The 27,694-nt window shown below is 41.0% G+C and overlaps 3 protein-coding genes across 3 annotated transcripts; 1 reads left to right on the forward strand and 2 right to left on the reverse strand.

Annotated features, from left to right (window-relative positions):
• Positions 1-8,231: 8,231 nt before the first annotated feature.
• LOC311059860 (leucine-rich repeat, immunoglobulin-like domain and transmembrane domain-containing protein 2) lies at positions 8,232-10,510 on the reverse strand (the record flags this gene model as incomplete). The annotated part of the gene is made up of 3 exons (XM_084077960.1): positions 10,452-10,510; positions 9,480-10,261; positions 8,232-9,031 (listed from the first exon to the last, which is right to left on the reverse strand). The coding sequence occupies exons 2-3, from the start codon at positions 10,246-10,248 to the stop codon at positions 8,232-8,234; spliced, it is 1,569 nt and encodes a 522-aa protein (XP_083934086.1). The 5' UTR covers positions 10,249-10,261; positions 10,452-10,510.
• A 3,681-nt stretch (positions 10,511-14,191) lies between these two features.
• lrit1b (leucine-rich repeat, immunoglobulin-like and transmembrane domains 1b) lies at positions 14,192-17,822 on the reverse strand (the record flags this gene model as incomplete). The annotated part of the gene is made up of 4 exons (XM_084078056.1): positions 14,192-15,195; positions 15,691-15,996; positions 16,387-16,847; positions 17,701-17,822. 4 exons carry the CDS (start codon positions 17,820-17,822, stop codon positions 14,192-14,194), a joined length of 1,893 nt encoding a protein of 630 aa, XP_083934182.1.
• A 5,215-nt stretch (positions 17,823-23,037) lies between these two features.
• On the forward strand, positions 23,038-27,308 carry rgrb (retinal G protein coupled receptor b; the record flags this gene model as incomplete). Its single annotated transcript, XM_084078324.1, has 7 exons — positions 23,038-23,104; positions 25,225-25,381; positions 25,698-25,819; positions 26,125-26,278; positions 26,477-26,594; positions 26,928-27,041; positions 27,165-27,308. 7 exons carry the CDS (start codon positions 23,038-23,040, stop codon positions 27,306-27,308), a joined length of 876 nt encoding a protein of 291 aa, XP_083934450.1.
• Between the last annotated feature and the right edge of the window lie 386 nt (positions 27,309-27,694).

The following is a 27,694-nucleotide window of genomic DNA, read 5'->3' on the forward strand; positions in this document are numbered from 1 at the left end:
ATCCCTGTCTATTTAAGCCCTGTGTTTGCATTGTGTTCTTGTTGGTCTGTAGACCTTTGTCATGTGAGGTTTTTAGTCGTTGTTCTTTGTGCTCAAGAATCTTGGACAAGTGATTTTGGATAAGAACCTCTCGCCAGAGCAGGATTTACAGCACACCCTGTCTGTAGTGCTTTCCTCGTAGTGCTTGGTCTACCAACCCCTCCACTACTACCCCTGCTGTAACCAGAGTGTCTGCCATTCCAGAGCCCTTGAATCGCTTGTAGATGGCATAGATGTACTGTAGGACATCAGCTGGTGGAAAGGTACAAGGATTGGGAGGATGTCCTTGAACATTTCTGGATTCTCTGCCTTGAGCTCAGTGAGCATCTTGTAGGTGGGCAGGTCACCAACAAGAAAGGAGAAAGGAATATTCTTCTGCCACATGACCTCCACATGTTTCACCATGATGTCATTCACCACTGACTTACTTGAAGGTTCATTGTATGTTGTGTGGTAATAAGGCTTGCTCTTGTTGGGTGGTGGATGACAGCAGGACTGGGCACCACTGTATCCTGGAACTCGCTGCTCTTCAGGTGGTGGTCTTGTACCATGATTGTCTACACGAGACAGTGCATGTATCACAGAGCGAGCACACTGCGGAGCTCTGCTATCAACCTGGGAGTAAATGTCCATGGCATGACAAGGAGTAAAGATCTGGTAGACACTCTGCACAAGAGCGGTGTCTGCATCAGCTTTGCAGACACACTGCTCCTCTATGACCATTGGGCTCTGATGGATGTGGAGGCATCAGCAACCTGCCCACACGAGATCGCAGACAGCAAGCCAGTTATCGTGATCATCGACAATGACGACTTCAAGATTGACACTATGACAGGTGACTCTACAGCAGTCCATCGAACAAATGTCATGTACATGCAGCCAGAGAGCTATGAAAAGAAACCAGGCGAAGAGACTGCTGAAACGCTCACCAAGAAGAAGGAAATCTCTGCACAGCTAAAGCAGAAGTTCGCGGAACTGACAAAGGTTTGCCAGTACAGATGCCCCCCCTGGTAGCAAGAGTGAGTCATCTGCTTGTCCCAGGGTAGATCCACCAGTGGATGGGTCAGCTCCGCAGCGTGCTCGCTCTGTAATACATGCACTGTCTCGTGTAGACAATCATGGCAGAAGACCACCACCTGAAGAGCAGCGAGTTCCAGGATACAGTGGTGCCCAGTCCTGCTGTCATCCACCACCCAACAAGAGCATGCCTAATTACCACACAACATACAATGAACCTCCAAGCAAGTCAGTGGTGAATGACATAATGGTGAAACATGTGGAGGCCATGCGGCAGAAGAATATTCCATTCTCCTTTCTTGTTGGTCACCTGCCCACCTACAAGACGTTCACTCAGCTCAAGGCGGAGAATCCAGAAATGTTCAAGGACATCCTCCCAATCCTTGTAACTTTCCACCAGCTGATGTCCTACATCTATGCCATCTACAAGCGATTCAAGGGATCTGGAATGGCAGACTAATGTCCAAGATTCTTGAGCACAAAGAACAACAACTAAAAACCTCACCTCACATGACTACAGACCAACAAGACCACAGTGCAAACACAGGGCTTAAATATACAGGGATTAACAGGACACAGGTGAACTCAACTGACAATCAACACTGGGATAGGCTGGGGGACTAGGAGGACACAGGTGGAAACACTGACAAAATCACAAGACTGGTTAGACAAGGCAGGTAAAAGTAACTAGGCAGACAGGAAACACTGGGAGCAATACTACAAAATAAGGGTGACAAATGAGTTGACCTTTAAATTCACCTCAAACAACTAACCTTTCTATCTTTGCATACAGAATACTATTTTATGTTAGGCTATAGAGCTCATTTATTTTTGGTTCATTATGAAAATGTGATGGGATGAACTGGACACCATATTCTCAGTAGCCTACCCTATTTAATGGGAAACCGCAAATCAGCAACTGCTGTTTACACACAAACATTGACTTTATTGACCTCAGAGATTACTTCTGTGTACTTATACTGTATATTATTCAACTCATCATGAGCAGAGCTTTCATTTGAGCCTAAGGCTCTGTGACGATTTTGAAAAAACTCCCTTTTGGAGCTCACAATTGGCAGCCATCTTGCATTTGAAGGTCGACAATAGGTCAAATCATTATATAAACACCATATATGTATTCCTTGACCAAAATAAGCTCTGAAACCATGTATTGTGCATCATTGTAGGTCAAACCATTAAAAAGTTCATTTTCACGGCAGCCATTTTGGATTTTGGTCTCCCACAAATTTTCCCCGCCGTTTTAAAAAAGACACCCCGGCTAAATTTGTTTAATAACCCTCCTAGATGACAAATCCATTGAGAAACGGACCTTCGCTCTCCGCGGTCACGGAAGTGCCATAAATGACCCAACTAATCAGTGCAGGTGGTTTCAGAGTTACTTCTCTGAAGCAAGAGTTACAAGGTCTTATACATTTATTGTGAAAAAAATTACAGCAATTCATTGATGTGAAAAAAGGAAATTTACTTTTACTTTTACTTAAGTATTTTACGTGTTTTTAAAAGCATACTCTTGATTACTTAAGTACATTTAAAAGCAATTACTTTTATACTCTTACTCGAGTAACATTTTGACTGGGCTACTTTTACTTGTAGTGGAGTAAATTTAACCAAGGAGTATCAGTACTCTTACTCAAGTACTGGGGTCGAGTACTCTGTCCACCTCTGTCAATATGAGCTCTCCGGTGCACATGACCTATTAAAATTGATTATTTTTCATAACTGATTAACTGTTGCAGTTGTTTAGTTGATGTATATATATATGACAGTTGTTTTTTGGAACCGACACAATTTATTTTGCTAACAAAATTGCTTATTAGATTGATGCTGCTTGGCCATATTGTTGTTAGTACTCGTACATTTTTGTAGGGGGCGCTATAATACCAGCTTTCATGAGGCCTAGAGATTTAGCATGGTGCATTGTTGACATTTTCTGTCAGTTGAAATCTATCTCCGGTTGATAAAGTGACTTTAACCCTGGTGTCCTAATGCATTTTCACACTCATCTCTGTATGGCTTTCTTTTTCTTGACGTCCCTGCAGTGAATGGCAACGTGAAGGAGGAACCCATCGACAACAAAACCTCCCAGCAGATTCAGGAGCTTGTGGCCACGATGACCAATCAGTCTGGCCTGGACATCATCCCTATCCACAAGCCTTTCCACACAGACTAGCCCAGCATCCAGGGACAGTGGCATCCTTTCACCAACCCACCACCTTCTATGGCCCCAGTTATACCTTCTATTGGCCCATTCTATAGGCTCAGTTATAAGATTAAAGTTATGGTAGCAGCAGTTGATAGTTGTCATGTTAACAGCAGTAACATTAGCTGATAGTTATAATGGAAGTAGCATTAGCTGAAGCAGCAGCCAGCATTTTTAGCAGAATTAATAGCATCATGATAGCGGTTGCACTTCACTGATGGAACAAGCTGGGAATAAGGCAGCCATTAAGCTGCAGAACCAGGCTGGTGTTTGCTGAAGTAGCCTAGGGGTGCATTTCTCCTTTCCGACATGTCGCCTTTCCGACATTGACGAACCCTATACCTAACCCTAACCGCACGCGGAAGCCACTAGTCGGAGTAGTGAGATGTCGGAATGGAGAGTGAACACCGTAGCCTAGTAATCAAAAGAAAATCTATCGACCTTCCACTTGCAGGCTCTGTGTGTACAGGCTCTGTGTGTAGTGTATATGCCATGGAGCACTACTTGTTGCTTGCTGAAGAGAAAAGTGTACTCTGAACGAATGTGTTGTGCCCTTTACATACCTAAGAATAAAGTACTGATGTAGTTTTGATGAGCTACATGGAGAAGCAAATCTGAGAAGTAGTGAGGCTACCAACACCTACCGGGACACACAGTTAAGCTGGTGGGTAAACTTAGCATAGCCTAGTAGCCCAGGAGAAACCTACCCCCTCCCCCCCTCTCTCTCTTTCTTCTCTTGTACATATTTCTCACCCTTCATACCAGTAACCTGTAAACTGACTGTATGACTTTCTGTATAGTAGTGTGTCTGTCTGTCTGTCTCTTATATGTCATCATGATTTGTGTGCATGGGGATCTCATCTTAAACAAGCTAAGTGCTTAATGAGCTATCCAGTTTAGTAGACCTTGTATTGCGAATTTGTACTTCCATGTACTGTTATGTACTGTCATGTACTGTTCTCATGTCTTACTAAATAAAGTACATCAATCAATCAATAAAACAGCACTAGTAGCAAGTTGCCAAGCATGAATTGAAGCAGTAGTGTTAACGATCATGGAATTAGATGTAGCAGTAACATAGTAACAATTAGCTGTTGTAATATTCTAATTAGTAAAAGCAGTAGCAACAGTAAAACTGTATCTGAAGCATGCAGGGCCAAACGCAGGCGAGGCAGCCATCGGTGCATCCAGGAGAAGTGAAGCTGCAAGTTGAAAAGCTACAGGACCAGGCTTGTGCTGGTTGAAGCCTAGTCATGAAAAGATTGATGTTGAGCTTGTTTGAGAAAAGCTAGTGAAATAGTGAGCTGAGCTCTCTGTGTGAGTGCCTGAGAATGAGTGAGACAAGGTACTGTAGGAGGAGGAGTCCTTTTAAAGGACTGTCAATCCGCTCAGCTGATCTGATTGGAGCAGGACTAATGAGGTGATAGTTGAGGTATTACATTTTGCTCAGACTCTCAGTTGAACTGTCGTTAATAAAAAAAAAACTCCTATTTACTAGTTACTTTGTAGATTTTGATTATTATTACAAAACATACATTAACCACTTCAGCCCCTATATACGTTTCGACCATTTGAAAACAGCAGATCTACAAGCTACAAGCTTTGAAAACTTGTGAAATGGGACATTATGCAAAATGAGGACTTTCTACTTCTGGTACTTTAAGTACATTTTGATACCAATACTTTTGTACTTTTACTCAAGTAAATTCTGAATACCAGACTGTGAGTACTTTTTCCACCACCGCTTCTCCTACAGGCTAGTGTTAGTTGACCAGCCACCACAGCCCACCTTGTAGTTATTAATGTCAGCTGGTTATGGTAGAAATACTGAGTGAAAACCCAGCTCCAAATACACTAACCTTCTTGTTTTTAACAGGGTTATGCTGATATCCTCACTGACGTCTGGCTCTTCTTAATCAGGTTACAACGTTTGCCAGATCACTGTTTTCACCTGTTTCTCACACTCTCAGACTTCCTCCTCTTTAAGTCCAACCCCCTCTTAGAACCTGGTAGGTTGACTACAGTTGTTTGACACCTGGCTCCCCAATTACATCGTGTCCATGAGCTTGGTATAAGTTTAACATGTATAACAACGAACCATTCTGGATAGTAGTGGGCCTCACCATTTAGCCAACTGGTTAGTGCTGCTGTCCATAGATATGCTGCTGCCTGTGATATGAGAGACCTGGGTTGAAATCCCCATCTGCACGCTTGTCATTGATGTTTGATGCTCTCAAGGTTAAGGTTAAAACACCACTCATACTTAAATAAAAACTACATTTGAAATATAAAAAGTGAATGTCAAGACTTTTGTCAAGGCTTTTAAAAAAAATCTTTCATCCTTTTTTGTCTCTCACTGTATATCACTCATTTGTGATCTTTAAATATATTTTTAAATACATTTTCATAGTTTGTCAGAAACGCAACAGTCATTGTCTCCGACCAGGCTGGACATTTTTCTCCCCTGTCCGTGTGAGCAGACAATCCCCAGCACCATTGGACCGATCGGCGTGAAACACACACACTCCCAGTAGGCCAAGGAGGAACCTCTGCCACAAATGTTTAAAATCGCCCCAATGGTAGCGCTATATAACAGGTCACTTCACATTTTTGCCTATAACTCGTGAACCATAGGTTGTATAATACATAAAACATTGGATCATGACGCATTACACGACATACATTGTGTCATCTCGGCATTTTTGTAAATGAGGGTCTCCCTCAATGATCTCTCCGAGAATTTCAAATAAAGGTTGAATGAATACAGTAGGCCACGGCCAATTACCCCTGACAAGATTTTCCGTTTGCTTCAAAATACACTTTTGCTAATTCCCCCAAACAAATTGGTAAATTATATCTCTGTGGTCACGTGATCAAGAAGTATCTGTCAAATTGTTCTAATTCCATTCCGATTAGCTACGATTGCCTTTAAAATGTTGTTGGAGGGGCCCAGTTTGCACAAAATGCCACAAATCATGAGTTCAATTTCCCTAAATCTGTGCTCACACACCCCCAGTAGGCCAAGAAATTCTTCTAATTAGCCTCATGGTGGTGCTACAGTAACGGACCATTTTTTGTTTTGGCCTAAAACTCTTCAACCATGGAATGTACACTCCAAATCTCCCTGGATTCCTTGGATCATGACACAATTCCTCCCATTTGTTCCAGACTATATTTTTAGCAATTTCACGTTTTCTTCAAAACACTTTTTGCTACTACTCAATACTCAAACTACAGATTTGGTCCAAAACTCACACAAATTAGTACACATTATCTCTGGGGTCATTTGAACAAAATGTATCACTCAGATTTACCCGATTCCATTCCAATTTTCTATGACTGCCTTCCAAAGTTTGCAGGACATGGGTAGGCACTAGGCAGCCCTGCTGGTGGAGACCTCTGACCTGCGACCTGGAGACCAACTTTTGTAGTTGTTTTCTATATCCTATAAAAAGTGTCAGTTAAAAAAGAGAAAGATGCATTAAAGTGCAACATAATATGTATTTCTCTCATCCACATTATGATCAATACAGTTTGCTGGAAAGCAACCTTTAAATGGAAATATCATGGCCTGCTCTCTGGTTAAGACAGGATTCAGATAGGAAAGCACTCTAATCTCCTTAGCATGTATAAACGCACGCTTATGTAACAAATCCTCTGAGTGATTGTGCTGAAAAATTGGAGTCTCTGTCTCAGCATTCATCTTTATCCCCCCCTTAATCCATATCATTCCACACACTCCTTACAAGATACCAAATCTGTAAGAACTAAATTAATCCCTGTTCAGAATGAAAATGGTGGAATGAACCCCTTTTCGCTGCTATAAGATTTCCCTAAATGAACTGTCTGTGAACACCATTTTACACCTGGATAGTAAGTCACATGGTATGAAAGCATTACGTAATCAATTCATTTTGGATTTGTGAGTGCATCACCTCACATTCATTATCAAAACATCAAGAGAAAAAAAAGAAGTATCAATACATTTTACAACAAACATTTGGCTTCTTGTAACACATTCCCTCAGATATTTAACAAACTGTCCCTGACAATAAGGAACGGAAGAAACTAAGGCATTTCAGTCTTTATAAACTCCACACACACTTTCACTTAAAGGAACACTTCACCTTTTTTTCAAACTTATCCGCATATATGGGTCACTAATCCTCCTCAGTAGGGACTGTACCATTATGCCTACTCACTCTGTCCCAGAGGCAGAATGTACTGTACCTGCCGATGACATCATCAGCCGGGATTTCAAGCTAATGGAATCTACTGACTGGAACGTTAGTTGTTGCATCAATAAAAACAAAAGAAAACGTTAGAAATCTAGCTACCTGTGAGTGAATAGACAGAAATGGTAGCATCCTATACTGAGCATTAGTGACTGATAGTATAAACCCCTACCTCTCAGTGACAGAGTGAATAGACAGAAATGGTAGCATCATAATAGAGAGCATTAGTGACTGCATTCTATAAAGATGTAAATCACTGGTCTCTTTCAAAACTCGCCTGAAAAATCATCTATCAGGATTCCACAAGGGGAGATAATTGCAATTTCCCATAGAAAGGAGGTGTCATTCACTGCCGCCGTTTTTCCTTTTGCTCCTTTGTATAGCCGATCTACAAGCTCACAATGCGTCGTGATGGGACACATTGTGAGCTTGTAGATCTGCTATTAGTGTTTTGTATTTGTTGATGACATGTACTGTATTATTGTGTTATTTCTTATGCTATGTTGATTAATTGAATACATAACAAGTCCCCAGGACTTTTTTGTGTTATCCTTTTAGCCTTAATGTCTGACTGTATCACGTGCTGTTTACATCTTTGACTAGTAAAGTATTCAATCAATCAATCAATCAATCAATCAATATGGAGATAAGGCTGAAACGGTGGTGTTCCTTTAAGACTGTTGAACAGTTTCTTCTGTCACTTCTTTTTTACACTGAAGCTAATACAACCCAGCTGCACTGCCTCCTTTGCTTCTATCCTCCAGCCGCCGCGTCAGTGTCGGCACCTCCACCGACTCTCCACCTCCTACACACAGGCTCTCAGAGCTGGCGGCCTGCAGGCTGTCAAAGGTCCCCTGTCTCTCGGTCGGCTGCAGGTCCTCTTCGCGGTGCCGCCTGCGCCTCTTCCACAGGTCCGTGCAGCGCTCCACACAGTCGAACTTGACCTCGGTGGTGCAGGCGTAGATGCCGGCCGGCACTGCCAGCACCATGGCACACACGATCACTATGATGTGAATGAGCCTCTCCCTGTGCTCCATCTCGCTGATGTCGCTGCCCGTCACGAACACGATGCACTGGCCTTCGCGGGGCGGCTGGCTCTTGAGAGCCACGCACACCTCGTATTTGGTGAGAGGCAACAGGTCGGCGACGGAGTAGCTGTTGATGCCGGGGCCGATGTAAACCATGTCCTTCTTGGGCGAGTCGTACTTGCCAAAGTGGACGGTGTACCAGGTCTCAGCGGGGTCCTGCGTCACCGCGTACCACTCCAGGGTGATGCCGTAGACCGTCTGCTTGGCGATGCGGATCTCAATGTAGATGTTCTCGTCGTCCGGCAGCATCGGGAACGGCGGGGGCATAGGGCCCGAGGAATTAAAGGGCCCCACGTTGACCATGATGGTGATAGAGGAGTTGCCGATGAAGTTGTTGGCTGTGCAGGTGTACAGGCCCCGGTCCGCCAGGTGGAGTGAGGGGATCGTCAGCTGGGAGCTGATGGTCTCATCATCCACGCGCGTCTCAGTGACTGAAGGGAGATGTCACACGAAATGCGAAAAACACTGTCACAATAATGCATTAACCACATTAACCCCCTGACGTCCCTATTCTGGGCAAGCTATTCTAAGCGAACTTCTCCACAAATAAAAATATCTACAATCTCACATCACATCACATTTTGAACAGCTGAAGTATACACTAGGGATGAAAGAAAGCAAATCAATGCTATTGTCACCATGGCTGTACTTTGGTACATAATCCATGCACACGTGTCAGATTTCTATGTCTGGCACAATTGAGGCAAGCAACAATTTGTGCTTAGAAAGCAGAGACTATTGTTTCTAAATGTTTTCACTGACAGATGCCCACAAACACATTCAGCCCACAGGTTGTAGATAATATCATGGTAAGTGCTACACTCACGGGACGGTGGCAGTTTAATGGATGGTAAAGTTTATAAATAATAATAATCTTACCAGCAAATCCTCTTATAATCTTCAGACTGTACATCCATTGAATGGTGGGGTCAGGCCTGGCCTTGATTAAACATGTGAGCGTTATGTTTGCTCCCAGAGATGAGGTGATGTTTGTCTGCGGGGCAGAGGCCTCTGGCTTCGTGCACGTTTTCAGCTGGACCTCATGGAAGAACTTCCCTGCTTTGGAACCGGGACCCGAGCAAGTCAAATAGGAGTTCATCAGGATTATAGGAGGGCTGACTGTCCGGATAAATTCGACAAACCCTTTGAGGCGGCAATCACAGAGCCACGGGTTGTCATGCAGTGCCAAGACAACATTGGAGACTATTCCCTCTTTCCCCCATGTTTTCGTTGCCGTCTGGTAAAGGGGCCAATTAACAAAGACGTCCTTTGATATGACACTGAGCTCGTTGAAGGATAAATCTAAGTAGGTCAGACTAGATAGATGTCTCAGAGCGTGTTCTGGGAGCGCGTCTAGGCGATTGTGCTTCAGATCTAAAATCTTTAGTTTTGGCGTGTCCTGGAACGCTGTCCATGGAACTGAACTTAATTTATTTCCCTGCATCCTTAATTCAGTGAGATTCCCCAAACCCTCCAGGCTTTTGATATTCATTAGGGTGATGTTGTTGAAATTGAGCCACAGAGACTCCAAGGCACTACTTTTAGAGAAAGATCCATGGGGTAATTCAGTGAGGTGTGAATTTTCTATTCGAATTTTAGTGAAATTATTTGAGATGTTTGCTGGGATACTCCCCAGGGTGGTTTCCATACAAAGTAAGGACCTAGAACATAAGGACAACATGTCATGCTTTTAGATGAATGTTCAGATAAAACAAGGTCATATTATATCTTTAGATTTATAAAACATTCGTGCAGGCAAGTTAATCAATTAGGTTTAGAGAGACACTTAAGGCCGTGGTTATTCCATAAGTTCTTTAACTTGGTACATACTGTAATAGATTTAGGGCTTACCTTCCGAAGTTGTCATTTGAGCAGGAGCAGCCAGTCAGACAAGATGATGATCCAGGAGTTATAAGCTGCAATAAGGCCAAAACGATAATGTAATGTGACAATGTAGCAACACAAAAGTTGGCCATATTCCTGGAGACATAAGTGAAGTAGGCCTTGTCGAACAGGACATACCTCTGCGTTCAGGTATATAGAATAAAGCCTATTATCTACCCTAATCTTCCCTGACGCAGTTCTTAAAGACACCAAGTGACACTTATAGGAAATGTCTATTTTTAGCAATGCACCACTTTGTGTTATGACTACTGTTGGAATTATTGATGTGTAAAAACGCAAATGCTCTGCTGCATTAATTCCTCCAGTCCATTCATCCAGTCAGCAGTAAAATGACGTGGTCATTAAGAAATAAATTAAATGTTATTTTGAAGTGTAATGCAATTTCTTTGTTACTTTCCAGTATACTTATAGCTTTTGTTTTATGACATACATTTTTTTTATATTGTGACCGCATAAAAAAAAAGACATTATAGCATATTATGACTTTTTAAAAAGCAATTCTGATGATGAAGCTTTGCATAACTTTTTTTATGATATATAAAAGTATATGATTCCCCTTTTGTTCAACAATATAGTGTAACTTTCTTTAGTCATACTTTACTATCGTATTGTATGACTTATTTTATTATTTGACAGACTTTTTAGTAACATAATATAGTGTAGTGTAGTGTAGTGTAGTGTAGTGTAGTGTAGTGTAGTGTAGTGTAGTGTAGTGTAGTCGTTTTGTATGTCACAGTATAGTATCGTATGTACATGATACTGGTCAGTATCATGGTCAGTATCATGGTCAGTATCATGTCAGTATCATGTCAGTATCATGGTCAGTATCACAGTCAGTATCACAGTCAGTATCATGTCAGTATCACAGTGAGTATCATGTTAGTATCATGGTCAGTATCATGACTGCATGAAATGAAGAAAATGCACACTCAAATATATTAAACTAAACTGCCGCCCCACCTAAGAACACGCCCTTTAAAAAATATTGCTTCCAGTGCCCCCTACAAGTGGTTAAATAAACAGAATTTAAGATAGGCTGCAAAAAAATCTGTCACCGATTTACAAGCATTACTGTACATCCGTGTTGTGAGCTTGTACAGTACATCTGATATTTTCAGTGTGCGGCACCTTCAATGAAGTACAATGAAGTATAAATCAGGGAGGCTTATGGCTCTGGTATCTCCAACTCTCAGACAGGCTTGTTGGGGTTTAGTCCAGTCAGATAGTCAGATCACAGCTCATTTGTTAACAGTCTCAGAGCCAATTGAGGACAACGCTAATTCACCCAACCTTGGTTGGTCCATTCGTTAAATACTGTGTACGAGAATGCTACGCACACCAAAGTCCTTATGGTGGTGCCGGCCAGCGGCATAATAAACTGAATAGTGAAACAAGAAGGTGGCCGCACACACTGGTAGCCAAAGTGCCAATATTTTATTATAGGACGCAGAGTAAAGAAACCAACGTAACTGCCTTCTCCCTGAAGAAGACCACTACTTGGTCCATTAGTTAACCATTTGGTTTACTGAGATTGCCTCGGTATCACCTTTTTCTTTTCTTGTATCTCTGTCTCCGTCACTCCTTGATACATGGCTTTAAAATAAGGTTTTAAGAGCGTTTTCTTTATACCTGTCAGGTTGCTAACCACATTTTGTCACTGACCTATATACTCTTCACGTGTATTAGGTCTGTTATTTAACACACTGTTTCTCAACGTGGGGTATGAGGACCCCTTTAAGGGGTTTCCAGGGTTCCTCAGCTAAATAGTCAAATGGACCCTTGTAGGTCTGTAACTCTGAGAGTTTACACATGGAACCAAATGGACTCTTACGGGTCCATTTTGTTACATGTGTACACTCTCAGAGTTAAACTGAAATTAAAAAGGTTGAGTACCAGTAATCTAACAGAAACACATGAAGGTGTCATGTGTGTTTCTAGTTCAAATCTGCTGCTGAGCCCATCAAACGGAGCAATGGGAAACAGGAAACGGATTCGTCACCTTCTGGAAACCTGGCCATTGACTTACATTTAAAATGCATTGGTCTGTGTGGGAATATTTTCTATTCATAAAGATGTTTATGTTCATAATATTATGCATTTTCAAGTATGTTTTCTCTTTATTTTGTGTGAAGAATTGCCCAGTTTAAAGATCAATGTTCTATTCCAACACTGTCTATACTGTAGATGTATGTAGAGAAAGACCTGCATTTACTGCCACACATATTATACAAAAATATTTATTTTTCACACATTCATACAATCACAAATATATCTTGGATTATAAATATATATACATTATAAAATATATAGTATTTTAGGATTAGAGTCCAACAATAAACCTGGCACATTAAGATACTGTATATTAGATGCTTTTATACAGCGATATTACAAAGACAAGAAAAGTGCGCTCCTCTGAGCGGAGGTCTCCGCCAGGCCGGGTTGCCTACCCAGTTTGGAAGGAATATGAAACGTCTTGTCATGTGGAAATGGTTGTGGCCTACATAGGGAGTCATGATCCAAGGAACCTAGGGGGAAAATAAGTTTGACTGTAAGACCTGTATACGTTTCAAGAGTTATAGGCCAAAAGAGATTGTTAGACTGTTATAGCACCGCCATGAGGCCGATTTAAAAGATTTGGGGCAGAGGTTCTTCCTTGGCCTACTACTGGGACTGTGTGTGTAAAGTTTCACACCGATCGGTCAAGAGGTGCCGGAGATTATCTGTTCACAGACATACACACGCGGACACACACGCGGACACACACAGAGCGAAAACATAGTCTCCGGCCTTTGGCTGTCCGTCCTGGCGGAGACAAAAATATACTAAAGATAAAATTGCTGCCTCATCTTTTCTACAAATATTCATGTAATGAAAGATTGTTACAGCATGCTTACTTATAGGATGCATCTCAGGAGGACTCTTTCTTTGCCTAAGATGGATTTTTAGACAGCTTAAGGACAACATTTCAGAAAGTATCCCTTTGCATGATGCCCCTTTTTGAAAGTGCATGACAAATACAACGTTTTCTTTGAAAAAAAAAAAAGTTTTGAAATCATATTACATACTGTATACAGGTATATTTCCCTTTTCTTACAGTTCACCACATCAAAAAGGCGGCATGTATTCCCACTAGGATAGACATTAACAGATAATATGAACTAACAGAGTTGTTATGCATGTTCATTAACACTTTAAAGGAGTAGTTCACCCAAAAACAAATCGTATTTTCTATCAATTACAATTGTTTATGTTGCATTCCTAAGCCAATAATTTGATGACTAGAATCTCCTATTGACCGGTCATCAAATTATTAGCTCAGGAATCAACAAAAAACTAAAAATCTCCATGAATTCAAGGCTTCATGGAGTGTGTAATTGATAGAAAATAAGTATTTTTTTTGTTTGAACTACTCCTATAAACCTGACATCCCAATTTTGGGCATGTCATTACAGGAATATAAAAATAAAAAAATAAAAAAAACATTAAAAAGGCCAATCTACAAGCTCACAACGCTGCGATGTGTTGTGAGCTTTTAGATCAGCTATTTTCAAAATAATTGAAGTGGTCAAGTGGTTAAGTCTGCGTTAAGTCTACTGAGCACAGTAGTTTTAGCCTCTGACACCACAGAAACCATACAAAAAGCAAATCAAAGTGCACCCTCTAATAGCTGAGGCATACATTTGGTATCAGCAGAAGTATTCGCTTGGGGGCCCCTCTGTCCGGGCCGTGGCCTCTGAGTCCACACTCGACCTCCCAGAGAGCAGCCTGTTGGATTCAGATTGATGCATTCTAGCGATATACTCTCCCTCCCCGCCGGCGCCTTTGCCTTTGGCCCCTGGGGTAAGGGTCTCAAACGTGACGTAGGAGTCCTGGAGGTCTTTGGGCTGCTTCCCCAGCAGCTTTTGGCAGCGTTTCTTTATGGCCCCGCAGCAGACAATCAGTGTCAGCGGGACGGCGATTACGCACGCCACGGTTATCACCACCACGTTGATAAGCTTCTGGGTGCCGCTGGCACTGGCTGCCTCGTCTGTGGAGAAAATAACACACTGCTCCTTTCTCGGGACGAGGCCCTTGACGCAGACGCAGGCAATGTACTTTGTCTTTGGCACGAGGCCGTCGATGGTGATCCGGTTCTTTCCTGCTTCCACGACGATCCGCCGCATGTCCCTTTCACCAAATACGGCATATAGGACACTGAAATCGGTGGTGTTTTTGGCCGCAGGGGCACGCCAGTTTAGAGAGACGGTGTGGTCAGTGTCACCGATCACCTTCACGGATCGCACTATCCTTCTCTCGGGAGCCGCCTGTAAGGACGAGGCATTGGCCGCAATGTTGCTGGGAGCTTCTTTCTGCGCCGCCATTTTAGGCGCGCCAGTCTTCCCATCATCAGAAACACCATTGCGGTTGAGCGGTTCGATGATGGGCTGGGCAGCAGCGGTGGTTGGTGGAGGTACAAATCTGCCAAGGGGTTTTTCTTGGTATGCTGCCCTTCCAATGGCACCAGCTTTCTTTCCCCTGGGTCTCCTGGCCGTGCCGCCCGTCTCCTCTGTAATGACCAAGGAAATCGTGCCGTCTGCCATTCCAACAAGGTTCGTGGCTTTGCACACATATTTCCCGGAGTCATGGTAGGAGACGGCGGGCACGCTGAGGATCGACCAAATTATTCCCTCCTTTGAAATCTCTTCCTGAACTGCAAACCAGAAAAATAAGAATGGGGTTAGAGAAATGGTCCATGAGTGATGAGAATAAACATATTGATCTATTCACAGTCAAACGGCCATGTCTGTCTGGAATGGGTTTAACCCATTCAAACCGGGAAAGCATCTGTGTCACAGATTTTAACCACTTTAACCATTATTTTATACTTTGGCTATTCAAAAATAGCAGATATAGATCTGCTATTTTTGAAAAATCTCATTTCACACATTTGTGCAAATTTTTGAATACATATATATCTTTTAAAGCAAACATGTTTAACTCAAATCTTTGCTTCTTGGAGGGTCCCAGCCCTGGAACAAAATATTTTGAGATGGGGTCCGCAGCCAAATACAATAGAAGTTTGGGGGTTCCTTGACCTGAAAATGTTTGAACACAACTGATATAGCAACATAGGGTTTTCAGAAAACTGTTTTAGAAGACATTTGTAGAATCGGCCTCAGGTCTTAATGGGTTTAAACTAACTCACCAGTGCCGTTCATTCTCTTGCCATCAGCACGGGACCAAGAGAGCTCCGGAATGGGGACTCCAACGGTGCCGCAGCGCAGGAGAACATTGTTGCCCAAGGAGCTCCGCACGCGGGCCACGGCAGTGTGGACACGGGGCCCCTGGCACCTCTGCAGCTCAACTTGTGTGAAGAGCTCCCCAGAGAGGCTCTCTGGGTCCGCACACCTCAGCCTGGTGTCAATGAGAGCTACAGAGGATGAGGGGGACTTCTGGAACTGGACCAGATCATACAGCCTGCAGTCACACAGCCACGGATTGTCATGGAGACCTGCAGGGGAAACCAAGCATGCGGGACAAGTGTCATTTATGTCAAGGGAAAATACAATGACCCGACTTATAATGTCCCGAATAAAGTTTGAGCAAGCAAAAACAAGCACCGATGGCTATAGGTCAAAATAGATGTTGTGACAAGTCTATAGATTGGATGCAATTACTATAATAAGACTAATCCCCATTCTAAATGCTGATGGTGTCAACGTGTCATAGCCTACATTACATAACCCACTGGCTGGCTATGCAAGGCGGCTTAAAAAGAATACTTTCCGGTGACGTATTATGTCGCACTTGAGACTCAAGGATGTGATGCAATGTGAGCGTGTAGATCGGCTATTTCTGGTGCGAATCACGATGCACAAACCAAGTATAACTCAGGCTTTACCGAGAATTAGTTTGGATGAATCCGTGTCCTGGGGCGGCTTCACACTCAGCCATGCTGTGAGGACTTCCGAGGGAACAGTTGTCAGAGCGTTGCTTGATAAGTCCAGATAGGTGATGTTCTTGGTATAAGCGATTGCTTCGGCGGGGATGGAGGATATCTTATTGTTGTGCAGGTCAAGGAGCCTCAGATTAGGCATGTCAGGCAGAGATTCCCAGGGAAAGGACGTAAGGGAGTTGCCCTCCAGCCTCAGCTCATCCAAACTGCGCAAACCTCGGAAACTGCCCGCGTTCAACGAATTCAGCGAATTGAAAGACATCCACAAAAATTCCAAGTCGTTTAGGTTGTGGAAGTTGTCACTTAAAATCCTGGTGATTGCCGTCTTCTCAATACGTAGTTTTGATGTGTCCGTAGGAAAATTTGGAGGGACCACAGTGATCTCTGGATCATTGCAAAGCACACTCCTGGAATGGGAGAAAAAAAAGAAAAAAGAAGACATTATCTATATTTAAAGGTAGTGTAAGTGAATTTGTTTGGTTTAAAACAAAAAGATTTTGTGAAAAGGTTGAAGCTTTATATTCCGATAGTAATCATTGCTATAAGTGTTTGTTCAATAGCTGTCTCTCCATCTCTTTAATAAACAGAAAATACATTTTCAGGTGGGTTGCCAATTTCACCCAATCCCATTTACCAGCTTCAGTTTTATAGTGTTCCAGTTTCAATTTAATCTGCTCATTTTGTTGTGTCATCACTTCCAGTTTCACTGTTTCACTGTTTCACTGTTAATCCTTAGTATCCTCCTGACCTGAAAATGCATTCTCTGTTTACTAAAAAGCTGGAGAGACAGGGAGACCCCTCTTACTGAACAAACACTATATCAGTGATTGCTAAAACAATAATATAGCTATATAATAAAACAAATGTAAATACATTTGTTTTAACAAAAGAAAATCACTTACTGCATATTTACAACAAGCACATTTAAAAAAGAAATATGTTGTAGGGCCCCATAAAAATATAATTATGTATAAAAAAAGAAGAAGAAAAAAATGGAACCTGTTGATTTATTTCAGCACCAGATACTGTACATTTCAGGAGGGAAAAACTAGTATACTTTACTACAGTAACAAGCAAAGGAGATTAAAGGAAAACTGCAAGTTAATCCCCTCGGCATGGTGATTGAAGAGAGCTGCCCTGAATTTCAATGTGTAAATACACTACAATAAACATAATGTCCAAATTAACACAGGAATGTCTGACAATAAACAATAATACAAAAATATATGTATATACAAAAAATATCCGTTAATTTCTTACCTTGCTTTAGATCCGTCGTTTAATTTGTGGAAATAGCAGGTACACTGTACTGGACATGAACTGCACAGCCTCGGAAGGCAAAGCAATGCCAAACAAAAAACAACAGTAAGTGTTCTATTCATTTTTCTCTTGCCCAAGGTATACCACTACACTATCAAACTATCCCTACAGATAACCTAATCCACTGCTATTGCGTTCAGTGGAACATCAGATGCATCAGAGTGTGCAGCTCAGAGCTCTACTATACTCTGACCGTGGAGGATCCTGAGATAAAGGATAGGCAGGGGATTAGTGCAGAGGGACTCATGGGTTATTTTCATTCACACGATTATTGCTTCCTGGAAGCTGATAGGCTGAATAGTTCTTCATTTTCGTTATTATCAATGAAACACTTTTGAACAGTTAATTGGTTACTCACAATTTGTTTGTTACAAGCACAAGATATGTAAACGTTCAAATAAAAAAGACTATATAGGCTAATCTAATGTATGAAAATGATAGCCTTCAGTTGAGAGCCCATGTTTATATTGCATGCATGTTACATATTGGGCACATTTATGAGATACAACTTAAATTAAAGTGAATTTGCACCAGAAATGTGTTATAAGCCTACCATATCCTTTTCTGTGTCATTGTTTTAGAATAGCTTGTATTGTTTTTGCTGTAATAGCCTAAATGAAGGTGTTCAACTAAATTAGGAAAGCTAGGCCTGTTTAAATTAAATAGTTGCATTGTAGACCTTTTGTTTGCATTTGAGTTGTTCCATGAAACATTATCTTACTCCTAACAGTAGGCTTGTCTTGATAGTATGTTGAGGTCGGTCTCTAAAAATGTGCCACAGGTCAGTAAACATTAGGTGATACACCAATGACCACTAGATGGGAGCAGAGAGCATCTGCAAGGCAGAAATATATAGGCCACACCAACAGTGACCCGCCTGACTGGGATCAGATAATCCCATCATGTCTGTTAGGGTGGAGATAACAATCAACCGTGTAAAAAAGTGTACATACAATAAGTTAATCAAATGAAAAATGAAAATGAAAAATCATACTTAACAAAATAATAATTTGAATGTATATATAGAGAGTTACAACATCAGTTCTAAATTAACTTAATAAATAATAATCCATACATCCAACAAAGTATGAAAAGACTTCAAGTCATTCAGTCCATGATAGGAGACAAGGCATTGAATCCAATAATGTTCCTTTCATTGGAAAGTCAAATATCCAGATTACCTCCTTTAGGGGGGAGTAAAACCTTCTCAATACCAATATATCTTGGGTTAAATTCTACAAAATGTGCTACCACAGGATAATTCATATCTTTTTTTACACCTATAGTGCTTCAGTGTAAGGCTGTGAGCAATGCTAGTTTCTAATTCTCTGCTTGTCTTTCCAACATTTTCCTTACTGCAAGAGCAAGTGATAAGACAAATAAGTGACTTAGTGTTACATGATATCATTCCTTTGATAGGGATAATTTTGCCTGTGTGAGGATGTTTAAAACTGTTACAATGGTAAGTTATATGACATAACTACCACAACAGCGATTGCCATCAGGAATAGGTGGTGAGGTGGTCTGGGCTTAACCTGACGCTGCCAGATCCAAGAAGCTTGCTTCACACATTTGTTTATTGACGTTAGTCTGGGCTGGTATGGGTTTAGACTATGAGGTAAATGTGAATGAATGATTTTAACCCAATTACACGAGAGGTAATTCCTGAAATACCCCTTTTAGTCGAGGGTCAGAGTCGAATATGCCAATGTTTTGTTATTATTCCTTTTATCTGTTCTGAACACTTTGAAACATTGTTGAAAAAGATATACGTTCTCTTGGTTTCACAACAGTTTTCTTTTTTTAAGCCTCAAAACTAAACCACAGAAGGTCTGCATGGGACTAAAACAAGGAAAACTGTTCCTGTTTTTGTCCCCCCAAGCCTGGCTATATAGTAGGCTACTTGTGAGCCATTTCTATGGTAGCTTAGGTTTTATTGCGAAATCAGCAGATTATGATGTGCTAATGAAACATGTGACAAAAGAAACGTGGTAAACCTATGGATTAAGGATTCCATAAGCATCACAGAGTACACAAAAATGTGTTAAAACAGATGAATAATAGCTATAGTCTTTCAGTATATCAGCTATGAGTTTAATGACTTTTGCAACAGTCAAATTCCTGTATAATTCAAAGTACTGGATTTCTGTAATCAATAGTTTTCAATTAAATACAAACAAATGGCATTTATACCAGACTTTATCTTTTTGTTGGTGGGGATGTTATTGTCAAAATGTCTTTAGAAAGATGGTGGTGTGCGATTGATAGAAATAAACACATGATTGTAATAATTTATCATTAAACTGCTATATATTATGAGGCGATGTGTTGGCTCAGAGCTGTTTTTATTTCAACATGCTCAGCTGGTACAGTGAGATTAACAGAAATCTTTATGGATCGTTTGCATTGAGAAAGCAGCACCCTGGCCAAAGTTCACATACTTCCTTACAATGCTACAATGCACTGTCGGCTCCGGAAAGGCGCTTGTAGTAAACGGTCTGTGTTTCTATAACGCCTTTTCCAAAGCACTAAATACACACATTCACACATTCACACATGCACCGACGGTGGAGGCAACCATGCAAGGCACCAACCTGGTCATTGTGAGCAGCTAAGCCTTAGCTGCTCACAGCATCAAACTCACGTTTTGGGGGCCAAATGCGGCCCCCAAAGAGGTCCAATGCGGCCCCCAAAAGTAAAAACATACTACCTTTTATGACTACGCAGGAGAGTTTATATACCAAAACGTCTTGTATAAACAAAATGTGTAAAGTTATGTACTGTAGTTAAGGCAATGACTGAGACAACAGGTTGGAAAACAAAGCCAGTTACAGCTGCGTGTAAGTGAACGTGCGCCAGCGCGCATGCAGGTCCGCAACTGGTCGTGGCCCTCATCAAGTCACCTTTCGCCCAATGTGGCCCTCACTCCGAAATTAGACTGACACCCCTGGTTCAGGGCCTTGCTCAATGACACGACACAATCTGAAGACAGGAGGAGTCAGGGATCGAACTGGGATGGCTGCTCTACCTCCTAAGCCATTGTTATCCCAATGTCATCTCTGGAAATATTGTTTTATAACATGTGTGTGATTTGTCACTCAAGTGCCAGAGGAAAAACATTTTAACATAGGCCTACATGCATGATTTTACAGCTTTCAGCTTTCAATTATTTTTTTAAATGTCATTGTTGTCAACAGGTTTATTTGAAATAAGGGAGGCATACAAGTGGATAGATTGTTTTAACTACATGCGCTGTCTGGGCTTGGCTAGGACAGCTTGAGAAAGGGCTATTGTGACACATCATTACCTCATAGTTAATGAGTGAGTGGGAGCTAATCTGAGTGGAGATTAGTGATGCAATCAGAATCTGGCCAAATGTTACTTTTTAAAAGGTTCAGGCTGGCGTAAGAGTCAAATGTCACCTTCCTTAAGGGTTATTTTTTAGGTTCTACATTATTATGATTGTAAAGAAGAAAATTGCAAGATCGAAACGTCAGTCGTTTCTTCATGTACTTGCACCTGAATAAAAGGCTTAAACTGTCCGAGCTACTCCAGTGTCGATCTCTTCTGCATCTGTTGTCCCTGCTCCTGTGACGCACCGGACTAGCCGTATTACGCTGGTAGACTCCCTTTGTTCTCAAGAAAAAAGAAGATCACTTACTGTGCCTCTACAAAAGGCAGGCCAGTTCTTAAATAAACTAGACCAGTACCCCTTGGGCTGGGCCTACCGATGCAAGTCGGGAATACATGGTCATCATACATGACCTCCTCTCTCTTACTTCCCACACCGTACTTTCTGTTCTCACCCACTTTTATTTTAATTTGATAAAGATAACTTCATTATCCTCCTCCATTCACTGTCACTTATATTGGCTATGGGGCACAAACGTGATGTGAAGTGACGCTCCGCCAATCAGTGAAACCGACAGTTTGGTTTGGCCAATCACGGAACGGATGCATACAATCTCCTGAACACACAGAGATGTGTGCGTTCTCCTCAGAACCACGGTCGGATGGTTCTCAGAAACACCAGTGCATGTGTGTGTGCATGCGTATGTGTGTGTGAGTGAGTGAGTGAGAAGGAGAGAGAGAGAGAGACTTCACTCACTGCTCATTATGCGTGCACGCACACGCACACACACACACACACACACACACACACACACACACACACACACACACACACACACACACACACACACACACACAATTGTATTGTATCAAGTAGATTCATTGTGATTAAATAAGGGTTGTTATAATAATGTATTAGTGCCCGTCACACAGATGTACAGTATGTTCCATGGAAGTAGAGGTTCGGTTTACCAGGCTAGCTCAGACCCTCCTTATGGGAGCTCAGCTTCCACTGGCTCCCACATAACCTGAACCCCCTGCCTTAGATAATGTTATGTCACATAACCTGAACCCCTGCCTTAGATAATGATATGTCACATAACCTAAACCCCTGCCTTAGATAATGTTATGTCCTCAAGAATTATACGTTCATTTTGACAAGGTTAGTGTTTAACCCATTAAGACCTGAGGACCCGATTCTACAAATGTCTTCCAAATCCTAACAGTGTTCTGAAAAAACTGATGTTTCTATGTCAGTGGTTCTCAAACTTTTTCATGTCAATGATCCCCAAAATTATATGTAGGCTATTTGGCCACGGGCCCCCCCATCTCAAATTGTTTTGTTCCAGGGACCCCCAGAAACAAAGATTTGATTAAAACATGTTCGCTATAAAAGAAAATACATATATTCAACGATTTGCACACATTTTCAAGATTTTTCAAAAATAGCAGATCTACAAGCTCATAGCATGACACGAAGTGGCGCGTTATGAGCTTGTATATCTGACAAAATTAAATATGGTTAAAGTGGTTAAAATCTAAAATGACACATGATGCTTCATAGTAGGCTACATTAGTTTGAACATGTATTACAGTATGGGCCTATGTTCTGAATTTCTTACAACCTAATAGAACCCATTTGTTTTAGCAGTGTCACTTCAGCAATCTGCCTTTTTCTGTCTGCAAAATACCACAACGCAGCAAATGCGCAAACCTTTGGTGCAAGTGAGCCCTGTGAAACTGTGGGGAGAAAAGTATAAGATCTCAGTGCATTCTTTGCCGGATTTCAAAGGGTTTACAAAGATTAGTGTCTTTATACTTTTTCACGTGAAAGAGCCTTTATAAAGGGGTCTATAGTAGCAATCCGTGGCACTCTGTCAAACAACACAAGGACTTCTTTTTTGGTGCACCCTCAAATTTGGCAAAATGGCATTACCGGAGGGATTTGAAGAATTTGATATGTTTGCATTCGGCACAGCTCTCCTACTTGGAGGTAAGTAGGCTACTAGGGAACCCAACCTCCGCAGTCAAACACTAACTTAATTTACCCGATGCCTGATGGAGTGTATGGGTTAAAGGTGCATTTCACTATAAACTCATCTTGTGTTTGAATTTGTGGTTTTGGATAGAAGAAGAAACAGAAATGCAAAAATGTAAATTGATGCTGTCGAGCCTGTAATGGTTATAGGCTCCACAGTCCAAAATACGAAACTATCCAACAGCTAACTGGCTTGGGAGATTAAATATAACATAGCTAGAAAGCTATTATGTCCTAGTTATTATATTTAGGCCTATATTAAATAGCCTACTGTAAGTGTGTGTCCATCATTTCAGAATATTTTCAGATTGCTGGTTTATAGCATAACCTATGGCATCAGGTTCAATGTTTGCATGTTATTTTGCATCCCTAGGCTCAAGGTGATGACACAGTGGCAAACTTTTAGGGTAGACTACATTTGAGGCAAAGATTTGCTGCGAAGTTTAGTGGAAATCATCTAATGCTGACATTATTTTTAACAACAAATCGGACACAAGGAAATTGGGCAGGTGTCCTATCCTCAGCAATCGAAAATATTCTGAAATGATGGACACACACTTACTGTAGGCTATTTAATATAAATATAATAACTAGGACATAATAGCATTCTATTAGCTATATAATATTTAATCTACCAAGCCAGTTAGCTGATAGTTTAGTATTTTTGCTAGCAAACAGTGGTGGAAGTGGAAGAACTACTCTCATTTTTTACTTGAATAAAAGTATCAATACCACAATGTAGAAATACTCTGTTACAAGTAAAAGTCTGGTATTCAGAATTGACTTTTGTAAATGTACAAAGGTGTTGGCATCAAAATATAAATAAGTACAAAAAGTAAAAGTACTCATTATGCAGAATTGTTCAAAATGTATAAATCTTTTGAAAATAGCAGATCTACAAGCCACAACTTGTGAGCTAAAAAGTTACTAGTAAAGTTTTGAAATAGTAAAAGTACAATATGTTCCTCAGAGATGTAGTGGAGTAGAGGTATAAAGAATTGAAAATTGGAAGTACTCCAGTAAAGTAAAAAAAAAAACTCAAAATTGTATAGTACTTACATAAACATCTGTTCTGAAATTACAGTGGATTAAATGTATAGGCTAGGATAAAAATGTTCATAGTTCTACTCACGTTCATTGTCAGATAAAATGGGCCAGTTTAAGATTGAATGTATTATGTTTGATCATATAGGAGACAATGTATTTTATATTTATTTTATAATAGGCTACTGCTTTTTTATTGTATTTATTTAGGCTACAGGTATATACACTTGCATCAATAGTACCACAATGGAAATAACCTTATAGCTTTGTGTGTTATCCTTTTGGCTGTAGCGTACAATTGTTTGTGCATGATTATTCATCAATAACAAAGTCAATGAATCAATCAATGAAAATGACTACCTTAAAGGCCCAGTTGACCCAGCCACAGCAGGATTGGACGTATTTCCTTAATCATATACTGTTTCAGTTAGGCTTAATTTAATAAAAGTTTCCGATGTCCGCATTTTAAATGCTGCAAAAGTTTTTTAAAGGTACAAACCGAAAGGTTTTACATCCATTGTCTCCCTCTCCCAACTGATAGAGGTAATTGCCACATGTCTGAACTATACAGACACTTCTTTGTTGGTGACACTGTCCATGTGACTCATGAACAGGGGGCTTAGAATGTGCTATGAGAGGGCGCTCTAAAACACACGTGAAGCTGAAGAAATAACATTATAATCTGGGACTTATTTTAATGGATGTGGTCTACCTGCCTTGAGAAATTTAGACCCCATGTTGTCACACTACTCATACAGGTACAAGCTGCGAAATGCAAGTGTGGTAATGTCCGCAATACTGTACAACATCAACATAACAATAGTGATAAAGCTACGGTAATAAGAAACAATGAAGACATTAGAATTAGAATAGAATTACTACATCAGCATAACAAAACGTTTCTATGGACAGAAGTGACATCTAAATAATGTTCTTGTGCTTTAACGTGAGAAGAACACAGTATGTTTCATTTGTACATAATTTGGAGATTGTTATTAAGGTTTTGTTTTTGTTTTTTTATCGTTTTTCAGGCGTGCTGGGATTCTTCCTCAATGTGGCATCAGTATTGGCTTTCCTCCGGGTGAAGGAACTGCGAACGCCCAATAACTTCTTAGTGTTCAACCTGGCTCTGGCTGACATGAGTCTGACCATAAATGCCCTGACAGCTGCTTATGCCAGCTATCTCAGGTATCTCCTCTAATGTTAATACAACTTCTCACAGGGATGAAAGTTTCAGTATTGACATTTATAGAAGGCCCATTATTTTGCCAGTGAAATCAATCAGTACAATTAGCTCTAAGCTAGGTTGTTAGATGCAGTTATTTTAACCAATGTCAGCATACTGTTGTGGCAGAGTACTGTAACAATAACATTAAAGGGTTTTGTCACTTAGTTTATAATGACACACTCTGGAATTTGTATGCACCCCAGACAGGTTTCAATTAGCTTGATTCAATATTTAGACATTTGATATTCATGAGATGTTTACCCATGTCGTGTCCAGAGGTTGGCCATGGGGCCAGGACGGGTGCAGAATGCATGGCTTCCAGGGAATGATTTCAATCCTGGCCTCCATCAGTTTCATGGCTACCGTTGCCTGGGATAGATACCACCAGTATTGTACCAGTGAGTGTACCATTGTATAACAATGCCTGCTTAAACACTTCCAACCTTGCCTTCCCTATTTTGGGCATGTCATCATAGGTGACAAGTAAAAATTCAGATTTTTGACAGTAAAGAAATATAAAATAAATTCAAACATAGCCGATTTGCAAGCTCACAACACATAGCAATGCAACGTATTGTGAGCTTTATTCTGCTTAAATGGTTAACTTATTGCCTGGAAGACCCTCACAAAATTTTACACAAATAGACTAACACACACATGTATTAAACCACCTCATGCTCTTCATGTTGACATCCTCCTGTAGGACAGAAGTTCTTCTGGAGCACAGCTATCTTCATGAGTGCCGTCATCTGGGGGCTGTCCATCTTCTGGGCTGCTCTTCCTCTCTATGGATATGGTGTTTATGACTTTGAACCCATGAAGGTCTGCTGCACACTGGACTACACTAAAAATGACAGGTGTGGTACATAGTCAAATAACCATGTGGTACATGGCGGTACATAGCCAAATCCAGATCCAAATCCTGAGCAGTATTTTATTGTACTCAATAAAAATGCCACGCATCCCATTGCTAATAGGCCTGCAGATGACTGAGCAAAACGTGTTGATTTGATCAGAACACAACTGAGACACATGTGTTTACATGTAATCCACAGCAACTACACAAACTACCTGACAAGTCTGGTGGTAGTCTACCTGCTGTTCCCTGTCATCACTCTGATGTCCTCTTATCAAGCCATCTTCGCGCACTTTAAGAAGTTGCACAACTACAGGGTAACTATACAGTATTTCACTGGTTTACATTCAAATGCAGTATTGCATAAATTGAGGTTGTAATCCCGACGCTCTGCGAACAAAGAGTACCTTCTAAGTAAGAAAGTAAATACATAAATAAATGTGTGTGTGTGTGTGTGTGTGTGTGTGTGTGTGTGTGTGTGTGTGTGTGTGTGTGTGTGTGTGTGTGTGTGTGTGTGTGTGTGTGTGTGTGTGTGTGTGTGTGTGTGTGTGTGTGTGTGTGTTATTAATTATTATTAATGCTCCCTGCTGTTAAATTTGCAATATCTACTATACTGTAAAGTGAAACTTTTACCTTCAACTTTATTGCAGTTCAACACCAGCTTACCTCTGAGGGTTGTGTTGATGTGCTGGGGTCCCTACATCCTCCTGTGCATCTACGCTTGCTTTGAGAACGTCACGTTCATATCTCCAAAGCTAAGAATGGTAAGAGACTCCGTTTGGAGATTCTGTAATGTAGAGGGAAAGGCAGGGAAACCACATTACATCAGTTGGTATTGAGATCAAATGAAGGCAGAAATTTGTAAACGCATGTTTCTGTTCCCCCAGGTGCTTCCAGTTCTTGCAAAGACGAACCCCATCTTCAATGCTCTTCTCTACTCCTTTGGAAATGAGTTCTACCGGCCCGGGTTGTGGAATTTCCTTACCGGAGAGAAGATCGTTGAAACAGTGATTAAGTTAAAAGGAAGATAAAAGGAATCTCTTATGACGTTCTCGCTAAAAAATAACTATGCACTCATATTGCAATAGGTTCCACATTGGAAGAATAGTTTTTTGGTACGGTGTTATCGGGTTAAGTCTTATTCAGACAACCTTGGAGAGTCCGTTAACACCTGTATTTATGTAAGGAAAGGGTTACACTCAGAAAAGTCCATTTACTTAGTTTAATAGTTTATAGTTCATGCCATATTACAAAACATTTTTGTCCGGCCGGCCTTCATCAGTGTGTACAAATAATGAATATTATCACATCAGTACACACTGATGAAGGCCGGACGGTTGGAAATATTTTGTGATGATACTGTATGTCATATGAACTATTCAACTAAGCAAATGGACTTTTTCTGAGTGTGACCCTT

The sequence above is a fragment of the Gymnoscopelus microlampas genome (genome assembly GCF_963454915.1).
Source record: "Gymnoscopelus microlampas genome assembly, chromosome: 14".
In the NCBI taxonomy this organism is placed as follows: Eukaryota; Metazoa; Chordata; class Actinopteri; order Myctophiformes; family Myctophidae; genus Gymnoscopelus; species Gymnoscopelus microlampas.